At 45.0% G+C, this 17919-nt stretch overlaps 1 protein-coding gene across 1 annotated transcript; it reads left to right on the top strand.

Annotated features, from left to right (window-relative positions):
- Positions 1-727: 727 nt before the first annotated feature.
- On the top strand, positions 728-15681 carry UMOD (uromodulin). Its single transcript, XM_019494642.2, has 10 exons — positions 728-865; positions 6273-6357; positions 7430-8218; positions 8321-8425; positions 9701-9909; positions 12148-12296; positions 13019-13264; positions 14213-14375; positions 14498-14576; positions 15494-15681. The coding sequence occupies exons 1-10, from the start codon at positions 728-730 to the stop codon at positions 15679-15681; spliced, it is 2151 nt and encodes a 716-aa protein (XP_019350187.2).
- The last annotated feature ends 2238 nt before the right edge of the window (positions 15682-17919 follow it).

Raw genomic sequence — 17919 nt, 5'->3', positions numbered from 1 at the left:
TCTGAGAACCTGGCGTGGGACCCTGAGCCTTGATGGTGCAGAGGGCTAGCCCGCCCTACCCCACAACCTCTGTCACCAACTGGAGGGCTACCTATGGCTGTGTTATGCATCCCTGCCCTCCACAGCCGAGGACATCGCCACCAGCATTGATGCATTCCTCAATGCAAGAGGTCCATGCCTGCCTAGATGAAGGGGCACAGGCTGCTCAATAAAGTTTTGCACTGTCTCCTGCCTCCCTGCATGCTGTGAGGGGGAGACTCTGGGGGCCGGGGGAGTGTGGCTGGCCCAGGAGGGAAGGAGCGGGCAGGGGCAGGGGTGGCAGTGGTGGCAGGGGCTGGGAGGGTGCTCTCCCCAGTGGGGGGGCTTACCAGGTGGATGTGGCAGACATGCCTCGTGGCCTGAGTCAGTCCCCAGTGGCAGTGAGGATGCATGGCTCCTGGTGGTATACTGGGGCACAGTGCCTGACTGCCCAGTCAGGGGCCCCCTTCAGGGAAGAGCTGGAGCTGCTGAGGCTGGTGATGCAGGTGGCCTGGCCTCCCAAATGGGGCTGTGCACCCGGGGCTAGCGAGGCAGGCACTGGCCCAGGCTCCCAGAGCTGCATGATGAGGTTGGGGAGGTGGGGGAGCGAAGCTCAGCAAGACAGGCTCCTGCCACCCTGGTGTTGTGTTGCCATGGGTGCCGGGCCACAGCGAGGCTTGAGCAGGCCACCTGCGCTGGAGTAGATGGCATGGCTCTGGCTAGGATCCCAGAGTATGAAGATGTTGTCCAACTTCCACATAACGGGCGTGGACCTTCAGGCAGCCCCCAACCAGCAGTTGCCGTTGGTGATGAACCAGTGTGCCCACAAGGCTTTGACCTTTATGCGGTACTGGCATGCCAACCAGTTGTGCCCCCACTCCTGCATGTGGCCTGCTGGGCCCTCATAGGTGTACACGTTGGAGTGCCTGCTCCAAGCAAACAGGCTGAGGACCTCAGCCTTGCCCCACAGTGCCACGAGGTCCATGGTCTCCTCCTGGGACCAGTTGCAGCTGTGGGAGGCAGCATGTCCCTCTCTGGAGAAGATGCCAGCATGGCTCCCTTGATGGCTCACTGGGCCTCCATGCAACAGTCTGGGTGCCACCAGGCCTGGGCAGGTGTTTGTAGTGCCTGTTGTAGGGGTACAGTGCAAGACAGGCAGGTGCATAGTGATGCTGTGCCAAGCACCAGCAGCATGGTCTGGGCAAGCTGCCGTGGCTGGCCTGGGGCCAGTTGGAGCAGGACCCATTGCCCAGAGGCTGGCTGCAGATGGCCCAGGGTTCTGCTGGGCCTGGCAGGTGCCTGCAGCACCCAGTGCAGTGTGACGGTATGGGCCTGGCAGCTGTGTGGTGATGCAGTGCCAGGGACCAGTTGCAGGGTGTGGACAGGCTGCTGTGGCTGGCCTAGGGCCTCTGCTGGGAGGTGCAGTGGCCAGAGGCTGGCTGCAGATGGCCCACGACCCTGGTGTACTTGCAGTCTTTTAAGGGGCAAGGGCTAGGGCAGGCAAAGAGCCACCCCAGCCCTAGCACTGGAGAAGCTCCCAGCCCTGTGGCCCTGGGGCTGCAGGTAGCCCCTGGTGGTGGGGATGACTGGGAGAAAATTTGCTCCTGATCAGTGTCTAGACATGTGTTACTGTGCAGTAACTACTCAGGAGTTAATTTGCTACTTGTATTTACAGGTAGCAAATTAACTCCTGAGTACAGCAATTTACTACCTAGTAAGCATCTGCACAGGTAGATGGTGACACTAATTGAGCAGCAATTTGCTCTACTGCTTAGTAAAATGTCTCATGTAGATGCGTCCAGTGAGAATTTGGGGAAGGCTGATACTTTCCTTTACAGTATTGACTAGCTCAGGTTGAAAATAAATCCCATGTTATCATACACCTATAAAAAAAGGTTCAAGTTCCAACCACAGAGTTAATTTATTTACTTTTATTTTATCTAAATTTGATCCTTGTGCCTCCTTTGAGGTTTCATTTGGAGCTATTCTTTACTGAAAGACAAAGATTTACATAAAGAATTAGCACCATTCACACACAGCCAACATAAGGAAGAAATAGTTGAATGCAACAACTATCTTTTTATCAAAAGATGTATTTGCTTATCATATGCCAAAATTCTTTAGACTCCTTTTCTTTAAAAAGTGTGTTTCAAGCAAACAGGTTTGGGCAGGACATTTTGTACAACCTTTGAATGGGAAACAGGAATTTGACATTCAGAAAAATAGTTTTCTTTGACCATGAAGTGAACCCTGCATTTGATTTCTCAGCTCTCCAAATAAAGCTATTATTGTTCTTTGTATTAAATACAGCCAGTATATTAAAAAAATATTAAAGCAGTATTTCATATGGGGAATCCAAGTTTCAAACACTCAAACACTCAACTCTTCACTTGAGATCAGGAACTGAAAATTAGAGAAGAAAACACACAGTTACCTGCCAAACAGCATAAGATGCTGACTGACCCTAGCTTCCAGAGTTAGGAGTTGTTTGCTGTGAGAAGTGGCAGAAACCTGTCTGTTATTAAGTTTTTATTCTGCACGGGCTCATTTGTAACTTCTGGATCATTAAGCATTCTCAAGTTCATGGTTATCACCCATTCGCCTTCCAAGCAGAACCTAGTAGTAGCAATGCATGTTGTCTCAAGTGTGCAAGGAAACATATCCACAGGTCAGGGTACACCTCAAGAGGATAATTTTCTCTCTCACATGAATCCTCTTTTGCTACATCCTTATACCAGTCTTCAGGCAATGAATCTTTAGGAATCATCAAGCATCCTTTCTGCGCTTGGTTTCAGATCTGGTTGCTGTTCTTGCTACTCGGGGCAGCTGGGGCTTGTTCTTGTTGTTGGGTAGCAGGTTGAGAGGACCACAACTCTCCTCTCTGGGCACAAAGCTTTAAACCTACTAGCCCAGGAGCAATGCTCCCTCTAAGGAGTAGTGGTCCGTGAGTGCACTGCCTCGGTCCATGAGTGCACCGCCTTGGTCTAGTGTGGGATACTTACCGAAGGGGGCTGAGGGCTGGGTGCTGGAGGCTGGGGCCTGGAGGCTGGGGGCCGGAGGCTGGAGCTGGGAGCTGGAGCCGAGAGGCTGGGGCCAGGGACTGGAGGCTGGAGCCAGGGCTGGAGGCTGGAGCCGAGAGGCCGGGGACCAGAGGCTGGGGCAGGGGGCTGGAGCCAAGAGGCTGGGGGCTGGGGGCTGGAAGCTGGAGCTGGGGGCTGTGGCTGGGGGCTGGAGCCAGGGGCCAGGGGCCAGGGGCCAGAGCCGGGGGCTGGCGTGGGCTCCGCTGGCTTCGGGGAAGTGCTCCGCTCCCCCGCATCAGGGCTGGGGAGTAGAGCACTTCCCTGGAGCCAGCAGAGCCCGTGCCAGCCCTCCGCTCCAGCCTCTGTCCCTGCCTTGCTCACCTCGGGGAGGAGCTGCTGCCTGCCCCAAGTGAGGCTCCGCTGGCTCCGGGACACTGCTCCACTCCCCGGCTCTGATGCCACATGCCTCCTTGCTCTCCGAGGCGATGTGGGGGAGTGGAGCAGTGTCCTGGAGCCAGTGGAGCCTTACTTAGGGCAGGCAGCGGCTCCTTCCTGAGGTGAGGCAGGGCAGGGATGGAGGCTGGAGCAGGGGGCTGGCGCGGGCTCTGCGGGCTCCGGGGAAGTGCTACACTCCCTGGCTCTGATGCCATGTGCCTCCTCACTCCCCGATGTGAAGCGGGGGAGCAGAGCACTTCACCGGAGCCAGGCTCCTGCCCCCACCTCACCTAGGAGCTGACCTTCAGCTCTTCTCCTGGTGTGCAGCTTTGAAAAGGCTGTGCCTGGCCAGACTTTTAGTTGTGCATGGCTGCGCACACGTGCACCTTAGAGGGCACTTTGCCCAGGAGGAGGCTCCCTGTTTCTAATACCTTGGTGGGAGGCAAGTGTAGAGGATCAGGAACTTCTGCCCTGCCCTTTCAGCCCTGGGGAAAGGATGCCTTCTACCCATTAGGGTTACCATACCCAGTCCCATGACTGGAGAGAAGGATTCCTCTCGCACTTCTTTAAGCATCTTCATTATGTATGCAGTGTAAGGCTTTGTTTTGGGAGTGCTTGTTTTAAACATACACAGTGCTAGGGCAAGCGGATTGAAGATTTGAGCGGGTGTTCACCAATGATTCTCATCATCTTCACAGGATAGGACCAGCACTGAGTGCTCACGGTGGTGCTGCGTTCCTTTACGTAAACATTTGCTATTCAAGTTTAGCCTGACAAGGCCTTGCTGCTATTCCTGGGAAGACCATCACCATCTGCCAGTATTATATAATTCACTTGCATTATGGCATCTCCTAGGCCATGGTAAGAATTAATAAACCTTTTGTTTCCTCAAGTGTCTGATCCAACCTGTCAATCATATTATGGCCTTTTAGTAATGCAGGAAAACCACACAATCAGGAAAAGACTAAGAAAACCGAGTGGCTTTCTCTTTGTTGTGTGTGCAATGACACTACAAATAAAGCTGATGAAACATCTGACGTCTAATTTCCTGCTGCAGAAGGTATAAAAGGGGGAAATAAGATTGAACACATAACTTTGTTTTTTCACCTTCAGGTAAGTAAAAGCCCACTGACTGTTAATTGTTTATATAGCATAAGCCATGCCCAAGTAGTTTCTCTTTAAGACTTTGTGTTTAGGAATCATTGGTATAAAATATTAACAATATAAATGTTCGTTGCTAAGAATCAAGGAAATATTACACTGCCAGAGAAGCCAGAGACTCATAAACATTTCTCTTCCTTTTTCCCAATCAGATTTGCAATTAACTTGATATCAAATTACCAATTTTTTTGTTAATTGTAAACTTCTACTGTTAACAATTTTGTTTATTTTCCAATCTAAAAGTATCTGGAAAAGGATAGTGTCAAGGTTGCAAGGTAAGGAAGTGCTGCACTCAAAGCGGGTGCGGACTGCTGGACGGAGAACTTATCTAGGATGACAGTGAAAAGTGACATCCTCTCACTGCCTCGGTTTCTGGACCTCTAAAAAGGAAATAATGATGCTCCAGTTACATCATAAAGTAGTTTAAGATTTCTGAATGAGGCATCCAGAGTAAGAGTGAGGTATTATTTATAAACTGGGCTTTAAATTGGTTGACCAAAGACTTAAGAGAAATACAATGACTGTCTTCTACTGTCATGTCAGGTGAGTCCCTTGGTTTCTGCCAACTGAAAGTATGCTTCTAGTGCAAAAGGGTGGTGGGAGGATAAATGCATTAAAAACGGAGGCACTCAGGTACAATGGTAATGTGGGTCAAGTAAACATCTAAAATAGAGGTGGACAGATTGATGAGATTATAAACTGAACTATGGAGAAGAGATAGGAAGAATGGCACTAATATACTCATATTCTTAGTACATTTGTGCGTGTATACTACAACCAGTCATTTATCCTTCAGAAGTTTGAGGCATTCTAGAAGCCTGTTAATGAGGATATTTGCCAATTTAAAATCATAATATGGCTCCTCTTCCCTTTTTTCACATGAGTAGAACCCGATTCAAGACTGAGTGCTATCAGTGGGAAATATCCCATTCCATTTCAGAGGCTCTGGGTCAACTCCATACACAGAGCAGGTCATAATTTTCTGTGAAAAATAATCTTTTTTTTTTTTTGGTGAAAAATACAAATTTGGTGACTCAAATATTTTGTGAACTCATGTTAAACTTGCCAAATTGTTAGTTTGCAGGGGAGGAAGAGGGACATTGAAAAGTCTGCTATTTGCCCAGCTCTATTTTTATTGCACTGTTCATTGGGGGATCTAAACATGTAAGTAGAAACAGAATTTGCTAAAACTGATAACTCTGAGATAAAATTAACTCTGTAGATGTAGGAAAAAAGCGTTAAAATAATTAGCTGGTATTTTAAATTAATCAACATCAATTATGTTCACAAACTTCTTGTGTTGATTTCCTCAATTGCTCACAGAAATAAAAAATTAAACTTCCTAAAAAAAATTCTAAACCTTAATCCTCTTCTCTTTAAATTAATCTCAAATCTTCCATTTACTTCAATTGGAGCAGGATTGGGCCATTGTACAGAACGGCCATATTTTGGGACTTTTTGAGAACTTGTACCTCTCATAGCCTTCGGGGGCTGGAGAGTCTCAGAAGTTTTATAGCTGATTACTGCAATACAGATCCCAGGACAGGCAGGCCAGCGCGCAAGCCAGGTTGCAAAGTGAAGTTAAATGAATTGAAGATTTAACCTGTAATATTAACATCTCTTTATTTTCCACCATAGATAAAACTAAACATGAAGGATCTTTTTTATCTCAGCCTGCTGTTAGCTGGCCTTCAGTGTTACGTGTCTTCAGAAACAACACTATGTAAGTAAAACCAGTTCAAGATTACTTAGCATACATGTTTTGATCTTTTGTTCATACTTGACCAATCCTTTCACTTTCTGCACTTATTAGTCAAGAGTATATATACCACTTTTCCCTTCTGATTCATGCTTATCCCACATCCTAAGGTCCATTAAAAAGTCTCTCCCTTAGTGAAGCAAAATGGAGTTTTGCCATTAGCTTCAATGGGAGTAGAATTACAGCGGTGCAAACTTGAAGTGTCTACAGAAATGTCCGTAGGACACCTGGAAGTTCAGTTTGATTTTGAATAAACTGAGGGCCCAATCCTTAGAGAAGAACAGTCTTTAGCTCTCATTTATATCAGTGAGCATTTGAGTACTCAGAACCCTACAGGATTGGGCCACAGGACCCCAACATTTTGGGTACTCTTTGTTGTAGGTTTCTTAGTTTCTAGGCTATTCTTTTTATCATGGCTTGAAGACTGCTTTCCAAACATGACCCCATATGGTCTCATCTTATCACCACTGAAGTTAGTGGAAAGATCTTTACTGACTTCACTTCTCCTTCATTGCAGTTTAAACCAGTCCCTTGTGGACACAGTAAATACCTCATCAGCATCCTCTTTTTTGGGGAATTTGAATTCACCCCTCAGGCCTCTCTTTTCTAGAATCAATAATCCCAGGTCTTCCTTACCTGGCATGTTGTCTACGCAAATGGAAATCTGCACTCACAAACAATATACTGTTTGAACAAAGAGCCATTTACACAAGGACAAGCAAGGTTTCCCAGGTGCCACGCTTGAAAACCATTCCACTTTAGGAGATAGATTCAGATGTGATATAAGCACCTGCAATACCTACTACAACCAAGGATAGCTGCACGCTAAATACTGAATGAATTTGGCTTATCTTTACAGACAGTTTTATTGACACACCTATTGCACATCTGATTATCACTTGCACGTTTCTTTGATGAATCACTGCTCCCAATAGGGGCACAGAACTTGCACCAATTTCCTTGGACAGTTTGTTTAAATGAAAAAAGCTTGTGAAGCTCACAGATAAGTCAGTTCTCTGTATTTGTGCTTAAACAGCTTCAGCTCGCTGCTCAGACTGTCATAGCAATGCCACCTGTGAGGAGAACGATGGCCTTCGAAAATGCATGTGCAAAGATGGGTTCGCTGGCAATGGCTTCAATTGTTCTGATGTGGATGAATGTGCCTTTCCTGGTTTGAACGCGTGTCCAGCAGGCGCCTGTGTGAATACCTTGGGCTCATACATCTGCCAGTGCCCCAGTGGGTTCCTGCTTTCCTCAGAGGGTGGCTGTAGAGATATTGATGAATGCTCTACCCCCAACTTAAACCGCTGCCATTCATTAGCAATGTGCACTAACCACAATGGTAGCTACTCCTGCTCTTGTCCCCAGGGGTTTGCTGGAGATGGCTATTCCTGCAGTGCAAAGAACTGCACTCTCATATCCTGTGACTTTGGAGCTGACTGCTTCACAAATGATGCATCCCGCATCTGTGCTGACCCTTGTTCAAATTACAATGTCCTTGACAATTACTGGCGCAGCACCTCGTATGGGTCTGGAAGCAACTGTGATAGTAACAAAGTAGGCTGGTATCGATTTATAGGCAGGGGCGGGGAGCGCATGCCAGAAGCCTGCGTACCAACACACAGGTGCAACACTGATGCACCAATGTGGTTATATGGATCACACCCTTCCAGCAATGCCGGGATAGTCACTCGTACTGCTTGTGCCCACTGGGACAATAGTTGCTGCTACTGGTCAACTGCCATACAGATAAAGGCTTGCCCTGGTGGATATTTTGTATATAAATTTAATGGAACACCAGCCTGTTCTTTGACGTACTGCACAGGTGAGTCACTTGGAACTGTTTGGGGTTTAATCTTTTCCTTCTACAAATAAAAGAACGGTACACTTGTTAAATCTCTTTCCCTTTACCCGTCTGACCTTTTAGATCCTACCTATGTTGGCAACCCATGCTCCTGTAATGCAGATGAGGAATGTAAGCTAATAAATGGAAGCTGGGGTTGTTACTGCAGAAAGGAATCCAACGACACAGGTATGTAAACTGAACAGACTACCAAAAAGCAGAAAACCATCTTATTACCTACATAAAGATAGAGGAAAAATGATTTTTTTTCTTTACATATATGTGTACAGGCTTCAAAACTTGCCAGGATCACCTGGATGCATCTGGGTGCACAGGGTAAATTCTTGGAACCAGTGAAGTCAATGGTCAAATTCTCATTGACTTCAATGAGGCAAGGACTTCACTCATGGAGTGTGTACAGGGACAGGCTACAATAAGCCTCTTGCTCAGACCTGCATAACTTGCAAAGTGTCAGGCAGGATTCCAGGACCAGGACTTGGGGGATGCAAAATCTGCTGTTTTTCTGGGGGCTCCTTCATTACAAAAGGCGAGGAGAATACAGAGCTATGACTGTATCATTTCCCAGCAAGCAGCCTCATGACTGAAGTCAACCTGTTAAAGCTGTGGACTAACTGTCCTGACTAAATATCTCATCCTTGGCAATCCACTATGCTGTACTTCTACAATCCTACAAGTACTTCACTTTGAATTTAGGGATATATTTAAAAACATGCAGGGTGTGTCTTCATGAGACATTTGCTGTGCAGTAGACTAAATAACTGCCCAGTAAATGTCATGCATCTACATATGCACCCCTATTAGGTTGGAGTAGACTCATACAAGTAGATACAAGTACCATCCTGATGCAGAGTTTTTTACTCTGTAGCAGCGCGTGTGTAGATGCTGCCCCAGCTAGCTGGGGCATGAGGTGCTTCAGTGTGGGGGATGCCTGCTGGCTAGCCCCCTGCTGAAGTGCCCTTGTGCCCCAGCCAGCCCCTCTGCAGCATGTTGAGCTAGGGGGAGCAGCCCTGGGCTGGCAGGCTGATCCCCCAGGCCCCCTGCCAACTGGAGTTGTTCTCACCCGACTCAATCTGCTGTACTCCTGGGTGCACATGTAAACACGTGCCCAGGAGCAATAAACTCCAGTGTGGAAAGCACCAGGGTTTATTGCATCACATTAATATGCATGTGTAGACACACCCACAGATACTCAGCTTACTTCCCGTTCTACTGCACTCAGGCTTTGACAAACATTTCAGTTTGTTATTAAAAAAAACAACTAAAGTTATCAATAAGCTGGAAATGACAGAGCAAACCCTACAGAGTATAAGGGTGAGGGACCAACACAGATCCAATTAACTCCCTAGATTTTAATCATGGATTACAAGGTAACCACTGATATGCAAAGCAAGAGTTTTCCTTGATAATACCAAGCAACATCTAATCCTTTTAATGTGTTTTAAGATATCAGAAGTTTGCAACCTGAGCTAGATTGTGGTACAAGTCAAATCAAGGTGTCATTTAGTAAGTGCCAACTGGAAAACGCTGGATTCCAAAATATAATCATCTACTTGAAAGACGATAAGTGTGCTGGCTTTGAGGAGCGTAACAATAGAAGTTTGGTGTCAGTGGTGACTCCAACGCAGGCTGGAAAGTGTGGAACGCTGCTAACGGTAGGCCTCTTTTAGATGTCTCTTCTCCATAATGTACAGTATGCCTCTTATAAAGAAGACAGAAACACACCACAGCAGGGTTTGTCAACTGGGGGTACGCATACCCCTGGGGGTACTTTGAAAGGTCCCAGGGAGTGTGTGGGGGTAGGCAGGGATGGAGCACCACCACCCTGTGCTGCTACCTCACAGGAGCAGGGCTGTGGTAGGGCGAGAGCAGAACCGCACAGACGCTGTGCTACCACTGCTCTGCTGCTCACCATGACCTTGCTTGGTGTCCAGCTGCTCACCACCCCACCCCACCCCACCCCAGCTTGGTGTCTGGCTGCTTACCACCCCCCACTCTGGGGTACACTTACTAAAAAGGGGGTTGCCAGGGGTACACTTATTTAAAAAGGTTGAAAACCCCTGCATGACAGTATTTGAGTCAACAAGAGAATGCACCAGTCAGGGTCTAAAAAATGAAGAAAAGTTGGTACATTCTCTCTAATCCTTGAAACCTCAGATATTTTGATGCTCATTCCCTAAGCCTAGTAGTCAGGGCTCCATCCTGGGAGGTAGTGACTTGGATTTCTGCTGCTGCTTCTTCTTATTTATTCTTATTCTTATTAACTTGCTAAGTGACCTCTGGCAATTCACTTCACTTCTTTCTGCCTCTGCTTCTCCTCCTCTCCTTTGTTTTTCTCATTTAGATTTCAGGTAGTTTGAGGTACCAGTCTCAATGTATGTTTGTGCAACGCTTAGCACAAAGGAGCCCTGATCTATTTAAGAGCCTTGAAGCACAGCTGTGATACGATTAATTAAGATTAATAATAGAAAACCCATCATTAAAGGTTTTGAGAGATAAGGCAAGAAACAGAAGAATAAGGGGTTAAGATAATTAATTGCAAGACCTTACTGGGCATGTCTACATATGCATTTACGCCAACTTAAATTTAATGCGCAGTAAATTACTGAGCAGTAAGCAGGAATAGGCTGGTGTCTAGATGTTCAGGTAATAAGGTGCATTAACATTGTGTGCGGACTGACTTGGAACTAAACTTAGTCCCAAGTCAGTCCACACACACAGTGCTACTGCACAGTAAGGTGTCTACACTTTCATTACTGTGCTGTAATTAATTGTGCATAAATTTGATATCTGCATGATGCAGGTATCAAATTTACACTTATGTTGGAGTAAGTCACCACATTTACTGCGCGGTATAGGTATGCACTAGGGGCAGGCATGAGAAACGGGCCATATTCGATTTGCATTCAGCCCGTGATTCAATTTGTTGATTTAGATCACTGTCCCCAATTCGATTCGGCCAAATCCAAATCTGAAGATTCGATGCTGATTCAGAGAATCAGCGATTTGGCCATAGACACAGCTTTAAATGTTTTTTCTATGTACCTTGAGGCTCCAGGTGTGACTTATGAACGTTGCAATGCTGGGGTGGATGGAGCATCCGACAGGAGGGCGAGGGGGCCCCCTACGTGCTCGGCAGTGAACCCAGAAGTGGACTGGAAGTACTTCCAGATCAGTTCTGGGTCTGCAAGGGAGTGTGCTGGGGCTTCCCCTGGTGTCCCTCTGGCTTGGCGATCAGCCACAGGGGGACCCCAGGTGCCCCCCAGACCCGGGAGGCACCAGTCACTGAGCCGGAGGGGATGCAGGGGCTCCTGTGGCGTGCTCCCCGGTGGACCCAGAAGTGGACCAGAAGTGCTTCTAGTCCACTTCCAGGTCTGCTGCTGAGCATGCTGGGGAGCCCCCCGTGCTCCTGTTGGACACTCCATCTACCCCACCATCACAGCACTCACAAACCGCCTGGTACCTTGAGGTATGTAGGAAAAACATTTAAAACTGTGTCTAAGTCCAAATCTCCAAATCTTTCCAAATCTCTCCGAATCGATTCGGAGGGTTCTGATTCAAGTCGGAGAGGTTAAAGGGTCTCCTGATTCGATTCAGATTCAGAGCTTTGGCCATCAAATCAGGCGGACTCTCCGCTGAATCGAATCAGGGACCGAAGCTTTGCACAGCCCTAGTATGCACATGTAGACATGTGCCTGAACTGCTCAGTAATTTTAGTTACTGCACAGTAAATGTGCACGTGTAGATGTGCCCACCGAGAAGAATTTGTTTGCCTGTTCCTCTTCTCCCTATACTTGTAACAAGATGAAAGTTTGGAGAATGGTGAAGTCAGATGCTGTGGCATATCAATCTACAAACTGCAGAAGCTATAATGGCTTAATTTTTTCCCATAGAAAAATGCAACACATGCCACCTACAGCAACACTCTTTATCTGGCAGATGGGATTATTGTTAGAGACAATGAAATAAATATTAATTTTTACTGCTCCTACCCACTGGATATGAAACTTAGTCTTGAAACAGCCATTGAGCCTATGATAAGGTATGGGATTGTATATTAATGAGGAGATACTCATCTAGACAAATGATATTCCCATTTATGTTTGAGCTACCATGGTGGATGTTGTGTCAAGGAGAGGCACTGAAGCCATGCTCATACTCTCTATCCTGTGCAATGTTCTGGTAGTACAAGGACAATAAAAAGATGCTTCAAAGTACTGTTTAAGTATTTCTGGCTTGTGGGGTCAGGGGCAGGGGTGGGGGGATAATCACCTGTTGCTGTAAGACTGGCCAACCTAGTACAACATCAGCTGTTCCACTCCACATGGATATAGTGATATATCGCCACTGGAACTCAGTGTTGCTGGAATGAGCTATGCCCCTTGAGCTAGTCCTGGGCCAGGAGAATAGCCCAAATGGAGCCATTCCAGCTGAACCCTGTGGCTGCTCTAACTTGTTCCAAGGGTCAAAACAATCACCAGTAGCTCCTGGATTAGTGGATCTCAGTTTTGCAATGGAGTGAGTAGCAAGGATACAGTGTGCATAGTGAAAATCCAAAACTTAGTGCTAATGAAGTAAGTTTCAACTTGTCTCTTACAGTAGTAATATTTTTGAACAGCAACAAATTATTTTTCCTTGCTGGGGTAGCTGGCTGCTGCCTGGCACTGTCACTAATTACCTGATATATCCCTTATGGTCATATTATATTTTCTCTCCCCACAAAGTTGTTTTTTGGTTTAAAAAAAAAATCTTTTGTTGTTTTAGTTCCATCAATATCAGCACTGGCGGCACGGGAATGTTCACGGTGCAAATGGCTCTGTACAGGGATCAAAATTACACTTCGCCTTTTGAGGGATCAAAAGTTGTGTTATCAACAGATGACATGCTATATGTAGGTGTAATGTTTGATGATGGAGATACAACACAGTTTGTCTTGCTGATGGAGAGTTGTTATGCTACCCCTACAAAAAACGCTACTGATCTGACCAAGTATTTCATCATTCAAGACAGGTAAGGCTGATATGCAAAGAATCTTGCCTCTTTCTATCAGCATGTCAACTGACTGTGTGTAATGGACTGGACTTCATGGGGCAGGAAGCCCTTTCCAGTCCTCTTGTCCTAAGAGAGAAGAAAGTCCTTAAATCTGTGGCCTGACTAGGACAAATTTTGCCTGAGGCATTTCTCTGACGATTATTATTGTATCACTGGGGGGACAAGGAGACAACTGCTTTTGTGGAAAGAATTTCAAAATCACAGATTGTCCCCACAAAATGAATAACAGAATTTCTACTCGGGAGAAAGTTCTGTTTTCAAAAGCATCTACAGCAGTTAGAAGATGAAGTCTCACGGAAAGGCAATTTTAAAATGCTGTTACTGCCCTTTCCTCTACTACTCATATGCACCAAGCACTCCTGACCGTTTACCAGCTTCCTCCTGGTTGCCGGTCCAGCTTTGCTATAGGAACCACTCAGATCTTCATATATTCCTGTCATTGGCTTGGCTGAGGAGGAGCCACAGCCCAGCAAACATGTTACGTTATGGCAGGTGGGACAGATCACAGAGATGAGATGAAACAGGACCTGCTCAGCCCGAAGCATTTTGATGTAGTTCTCTTTCCCAACAGTCAATCTCCTTTTTGTGTAACGTCCTCCGGTGGCAGTACATTATACTTATCAAATTACCTAGTTAGTAGGTGACTGGCTTTGGGAGATGGTAACTTCCCTAAGAAAGGAAATCAGTTCCTAAATGTTTACCTTCACACAATTTAGGTTACCTGCTTACTTTAAATTAACCTGCTTTTTTTTTTTAACCTGCCAACACTTGGTAAATTTAATATATAACTCTCTTTATGAGCTATTTATAGTGTAGCATCTGAAATGCATAACAAACACTGAATGCTAAATCATCTGAAATTCAAATTATCATTATAGCATGGTTATAACAGCTTTGTTTTTTCAGGTGTCCAAACAGACAGGACTCTACTATAGCAGTAGCAGAAAATGGTGTCTCAACTCAAGGACAGTTTTCCCTTCAGATGTTTAAGTTTGTTGGGAACCATAACCTTGTTTACCTACACTGCCAAATACATCTCTGCGATGTCAGCACTGGAGCATGCAAACCCGTAAGTGCATTTATGACAATCAGAAATTGTAGTTCATTGAGGCAAGGACATTTTTCCATTATTAATAAATGCTGCATTGTAAACACCACTGAAGAGGCTCTAATTGGATTTGCTCTTTGCAGTCCTGCTCTAGAAGAAGTCATATTGGGCAGCAACAAGACCAGAGCTTCGCTTTGGAAGTGGGACCCATTGCCCGCCAAGGTAAGAGATATTGGCAACATGACAACTCTGCAGTTTTAACCAGCTCAAAGCTGCATATTCCTTTGGCTTAGTGTAAACACAGGAAGGTGCACCAGTTTAAGCCGACAAGTATGATTTTAAGTAAATTTAGCTGCTGATGCAATTTGGTGCATGGATATTTCTAAAATCAATTCAAGTTGGGCTTACAGAAGCCCAGTTTGCCCCATTAAATTCATCAGAGCAGACTAAATCAATATTAGGTTTTAAAAGAATATTTTAAAAGATATCTTCATGGAAGTGTATGGATAGACGAGCATAGAGCAAGTTACCAAGCAAGTATATTTGAATACAGACAGATTGCTCCACTGTTCCACCCAGTTCTGAATTGGGTTTTAGGATCAGGGGCAATGCATAGGGGGTGTACGTGTACCCTCTGAGCGTGGCAGTGCACCCCCTACAAAAAGGTGCTGCTGACACTATCGGTGGCACCTGCAGGCAGTCGCTGCTTGCCACCTGGTGTTGGCAGTGTCTGCAGGTGGTCTGCAATCCCTGCTGGCCACCACCACCACTGGCAGCGGCTGCAGGTGGTTGCCAACGCTTGGTTGGTGCTCGCCAGCACCATCTGCTGCCGACAGCACCGGTGGCATCTGCAGGAGCTCCCCCGCGTACCACCGCCAGGCTCCCACTGCTCCTGCTGGCACGCTCCCGCCACCAAGGGCACAAGTCATTCATGATGAGGATGATGCAGCTACTCAGATGCAGTGGTAGAAACAAATGAATATTCACAGATAGGAATGTAACATCACATAGCTACTTAGAAGAGTTAATATGAAGTGGACTGGGGATTTTTACATGTCAAGAAGAGTGCCATGGATTGCTTCTTCTGGAATATTGACTAATTATCTACCAATTGGTAATTTTTTCTTCCACTCCTGCAGGTTTTGAGTTTCTCGCAGACAGCAGTTTCTCTCTCAGCTTTGGTAAGTACCTTTCTGTACCTCACAACTGGAGAAGAAAATCTGATGGTCCAGAACTGACCTACACATCCAGTAAAAACTTAATGCAAGCAGAAAACAAAAGGAATTCTAAAAGCAGAAATGAAGCAATTCTGTCATTGTTTAGATAGCTTCTAGGTTGGCCTCTCTGCCGTGAAATTACTCCTGATTTACACCATCAAAACCAAGTAAAATCAGAAACAGCCACATCATTTTACAGCATGTTCACCATTAAAAATGCAATCATTAATCCATGAAACATTTATTGGAAAGTCAGAAATAATTGTTAGGGAGAATAGGCATGATGTGGGGATTATCTGAGATTATTAAATCTGGATACATGTTTGTTTTTCAACGGGACATACAAACTTTTAGGAGTCTTCTGATTATAAACTGTTTCCTTTTCCCAGGTTTACATGCTGCTTGGTCAGTGGTGGTACCTGGCATTATGGCTCTAGCTCTCCATGTATTTCCATAATTAAGAGGGCTATCAACTTGGTGAAGAGGTTGTATGTGTAAGAGGAATGAAGTAACATTAAGAATTCATAACAGTGCACTTTGCCTATCATTAGAAGGAGGGGGTGGGGAATATGGCAGAGATAATTATATGGTATGTGGTTTCTTCCTTTAAAAAAAAAAGCATGGATTTGTATTTTTCTTACAAGAGAAGCCATTAATTTTTGTAGCTGCAAATCTTTTGGTTTAACAAAATATACCATTTGGTAAAGCAAGCCCCTCTTAGATATACTCCATACACTTTCTCCCAAAGGATCTGAAGTGTATTCATTCCACTCCATCTATGTGCAGTCATCTCTGGGGTGGAAGACAGGAATTAACAGCTCACACCACAGTCTGTGTGCAATCCAGGGAGAAAAGTCTTGGTCAAGGCTAAAGGATATATATGGACTGTGAGGCTTACTTCCAGCTCAAAATCTGCTCTTAGTTACAACAGTACCCAGAAGTCAGTACACTGCATTGGCGTAAGTGGAAGCTGAATTTGACCAATAATTTTTATTTTCATCAGCAAAGTGATTACATTGAATTAACTAACTTAATTGAATTATTTTTCAGTAACAAAAACAAAACTGAAACAGATGTCATTACTGTTAACTGAATTGGACCAAGTAAGCCTGCGAGAACTACTATTGTCCACCTTACTTAGACCCAAGAGAGACCATTCATTTTTTAGTTTGATTTAGATTAATCCTAAATCAGATTTTTTTCTGGATACTAAATTATCAAGTGTAGTATGTGTTTAATAATTTATAGGCTGGAATATGGCCTAACTCCCACAGTTCTTCCATGGGATTCCATCTTTTCTCTCTTACTCCTTTGATAATTCCAGTCTATATTCTTAAAATCTAACTTCTGCTTGCTTTATCCACTACTTCCTAGGAAGGTGAGAGGAATTTGGTTCCTAAGTCTTAACTACTTTATGTGACAATATTAAAGAAAGAAGAACCACATCCTGCTTTCTATTGCAGCTGGGCAAACCAGTCAAGTCATTGGTATGGTGCAGTGCATCAGAAAGGCATCTGGCCCCTAGAGTGTACTGTTCTAGAAACTGATAATGTATGAATACCATGATTGGTATAATCATTGGTGGAAGCACAGTAAATGTTCATAATCATTTTAAACTTGGCTTTATGGGAAATACAATACAATGTAAATAAATCCTTCCTCTGAATTTCTGATTATGTTCATGTGTCAGATCTTACCAGTCCTGTGCACAAACAATTAGTAACGTTCATGTGCGTCTTCACTGATTCAGAGAACATCCTCCATACTTACATCCAATAGACTTGGGAGCTCATATGACTAAGTGAGCCTCATCTTTTTCACTGGGTTCATAGGAGACATCTCTTGACTGAGGTAAGGCTAAAGGTCTAAGGACACGCTGGACATTTTTGTCACAGGGAAACATTTTGAGAATGATTTTATTTATAACATTGCATGGCTAGTTGCACAATATAGGTCACTATGTGTTAACTAATGTCTCCCTCCAGAAACCTCAAAGCTGACCAGCTAGAGCCCCCACTAGCTAGATCACAGCCTCTCTTCAGGAGAGATTCACAGTCATGCTGAGCTGTATGACAGATTTGTATATCACATGTAATCCTTCTTCACAGTACTAGGTCCATCAAAGTCAATAGGACTGTCCACTAGAATAAGTGACACAAGCACTGTGCTGACTAAGATTAAGGGAAATACAGCAAGTCAACTTTGATTTGTGACATAAAATTATAATTTCATTGAAATAAAGTGTCTTACCCCTCATTGTAACTATATTTTATGTTATTTCTCTTAGCAAACACTGAATGGAACAGGCCATCACAGGCACTATATTAATATATAATCTTACCAGGTTG

This window comes from Alligator mississippiensis, chromosome 13 (genome assembly GCF_030867095.1).
Source record: "Alligator mississippiensis isolate rAllMis1 chromosome 13, rAllMis1, whole genome shotgun sequence".
Lineage (NCBI taxonomy): Eukaryota > Metazoa > Chordata > Crocodylia > Alligatoridae > Alligator > Alligator mississippiensis.
This window is presented reverse-complemented; position numbering and strand designations above follow the sequence as displayed.

Excerpts from the sequence above, each read along its gene's own strand:
- UMOD (XM_019494642.2), top strand. The coding sequence starts at position 728 with ATGGCTCTGGCTAGGATCCCAGAGTATGAAGATGTTGTCCAACTTCCA. Across the intron at positions 8,219-8,320 it reads TTCTTTGACGTACTGCACAG|ATCCTACCTATGTTGGCAAC; the intron begins GTGAGTCACTTG and ends CTGACCTTTTAG. Across the intron at positions 14,577-15,493 it reads GGGACCCATTGCCCGCCAAG|GTTTTGAGTTTCTCGCAGAC; the intron begins GTAAGAGATATT and ends CCACTCCTGCAG.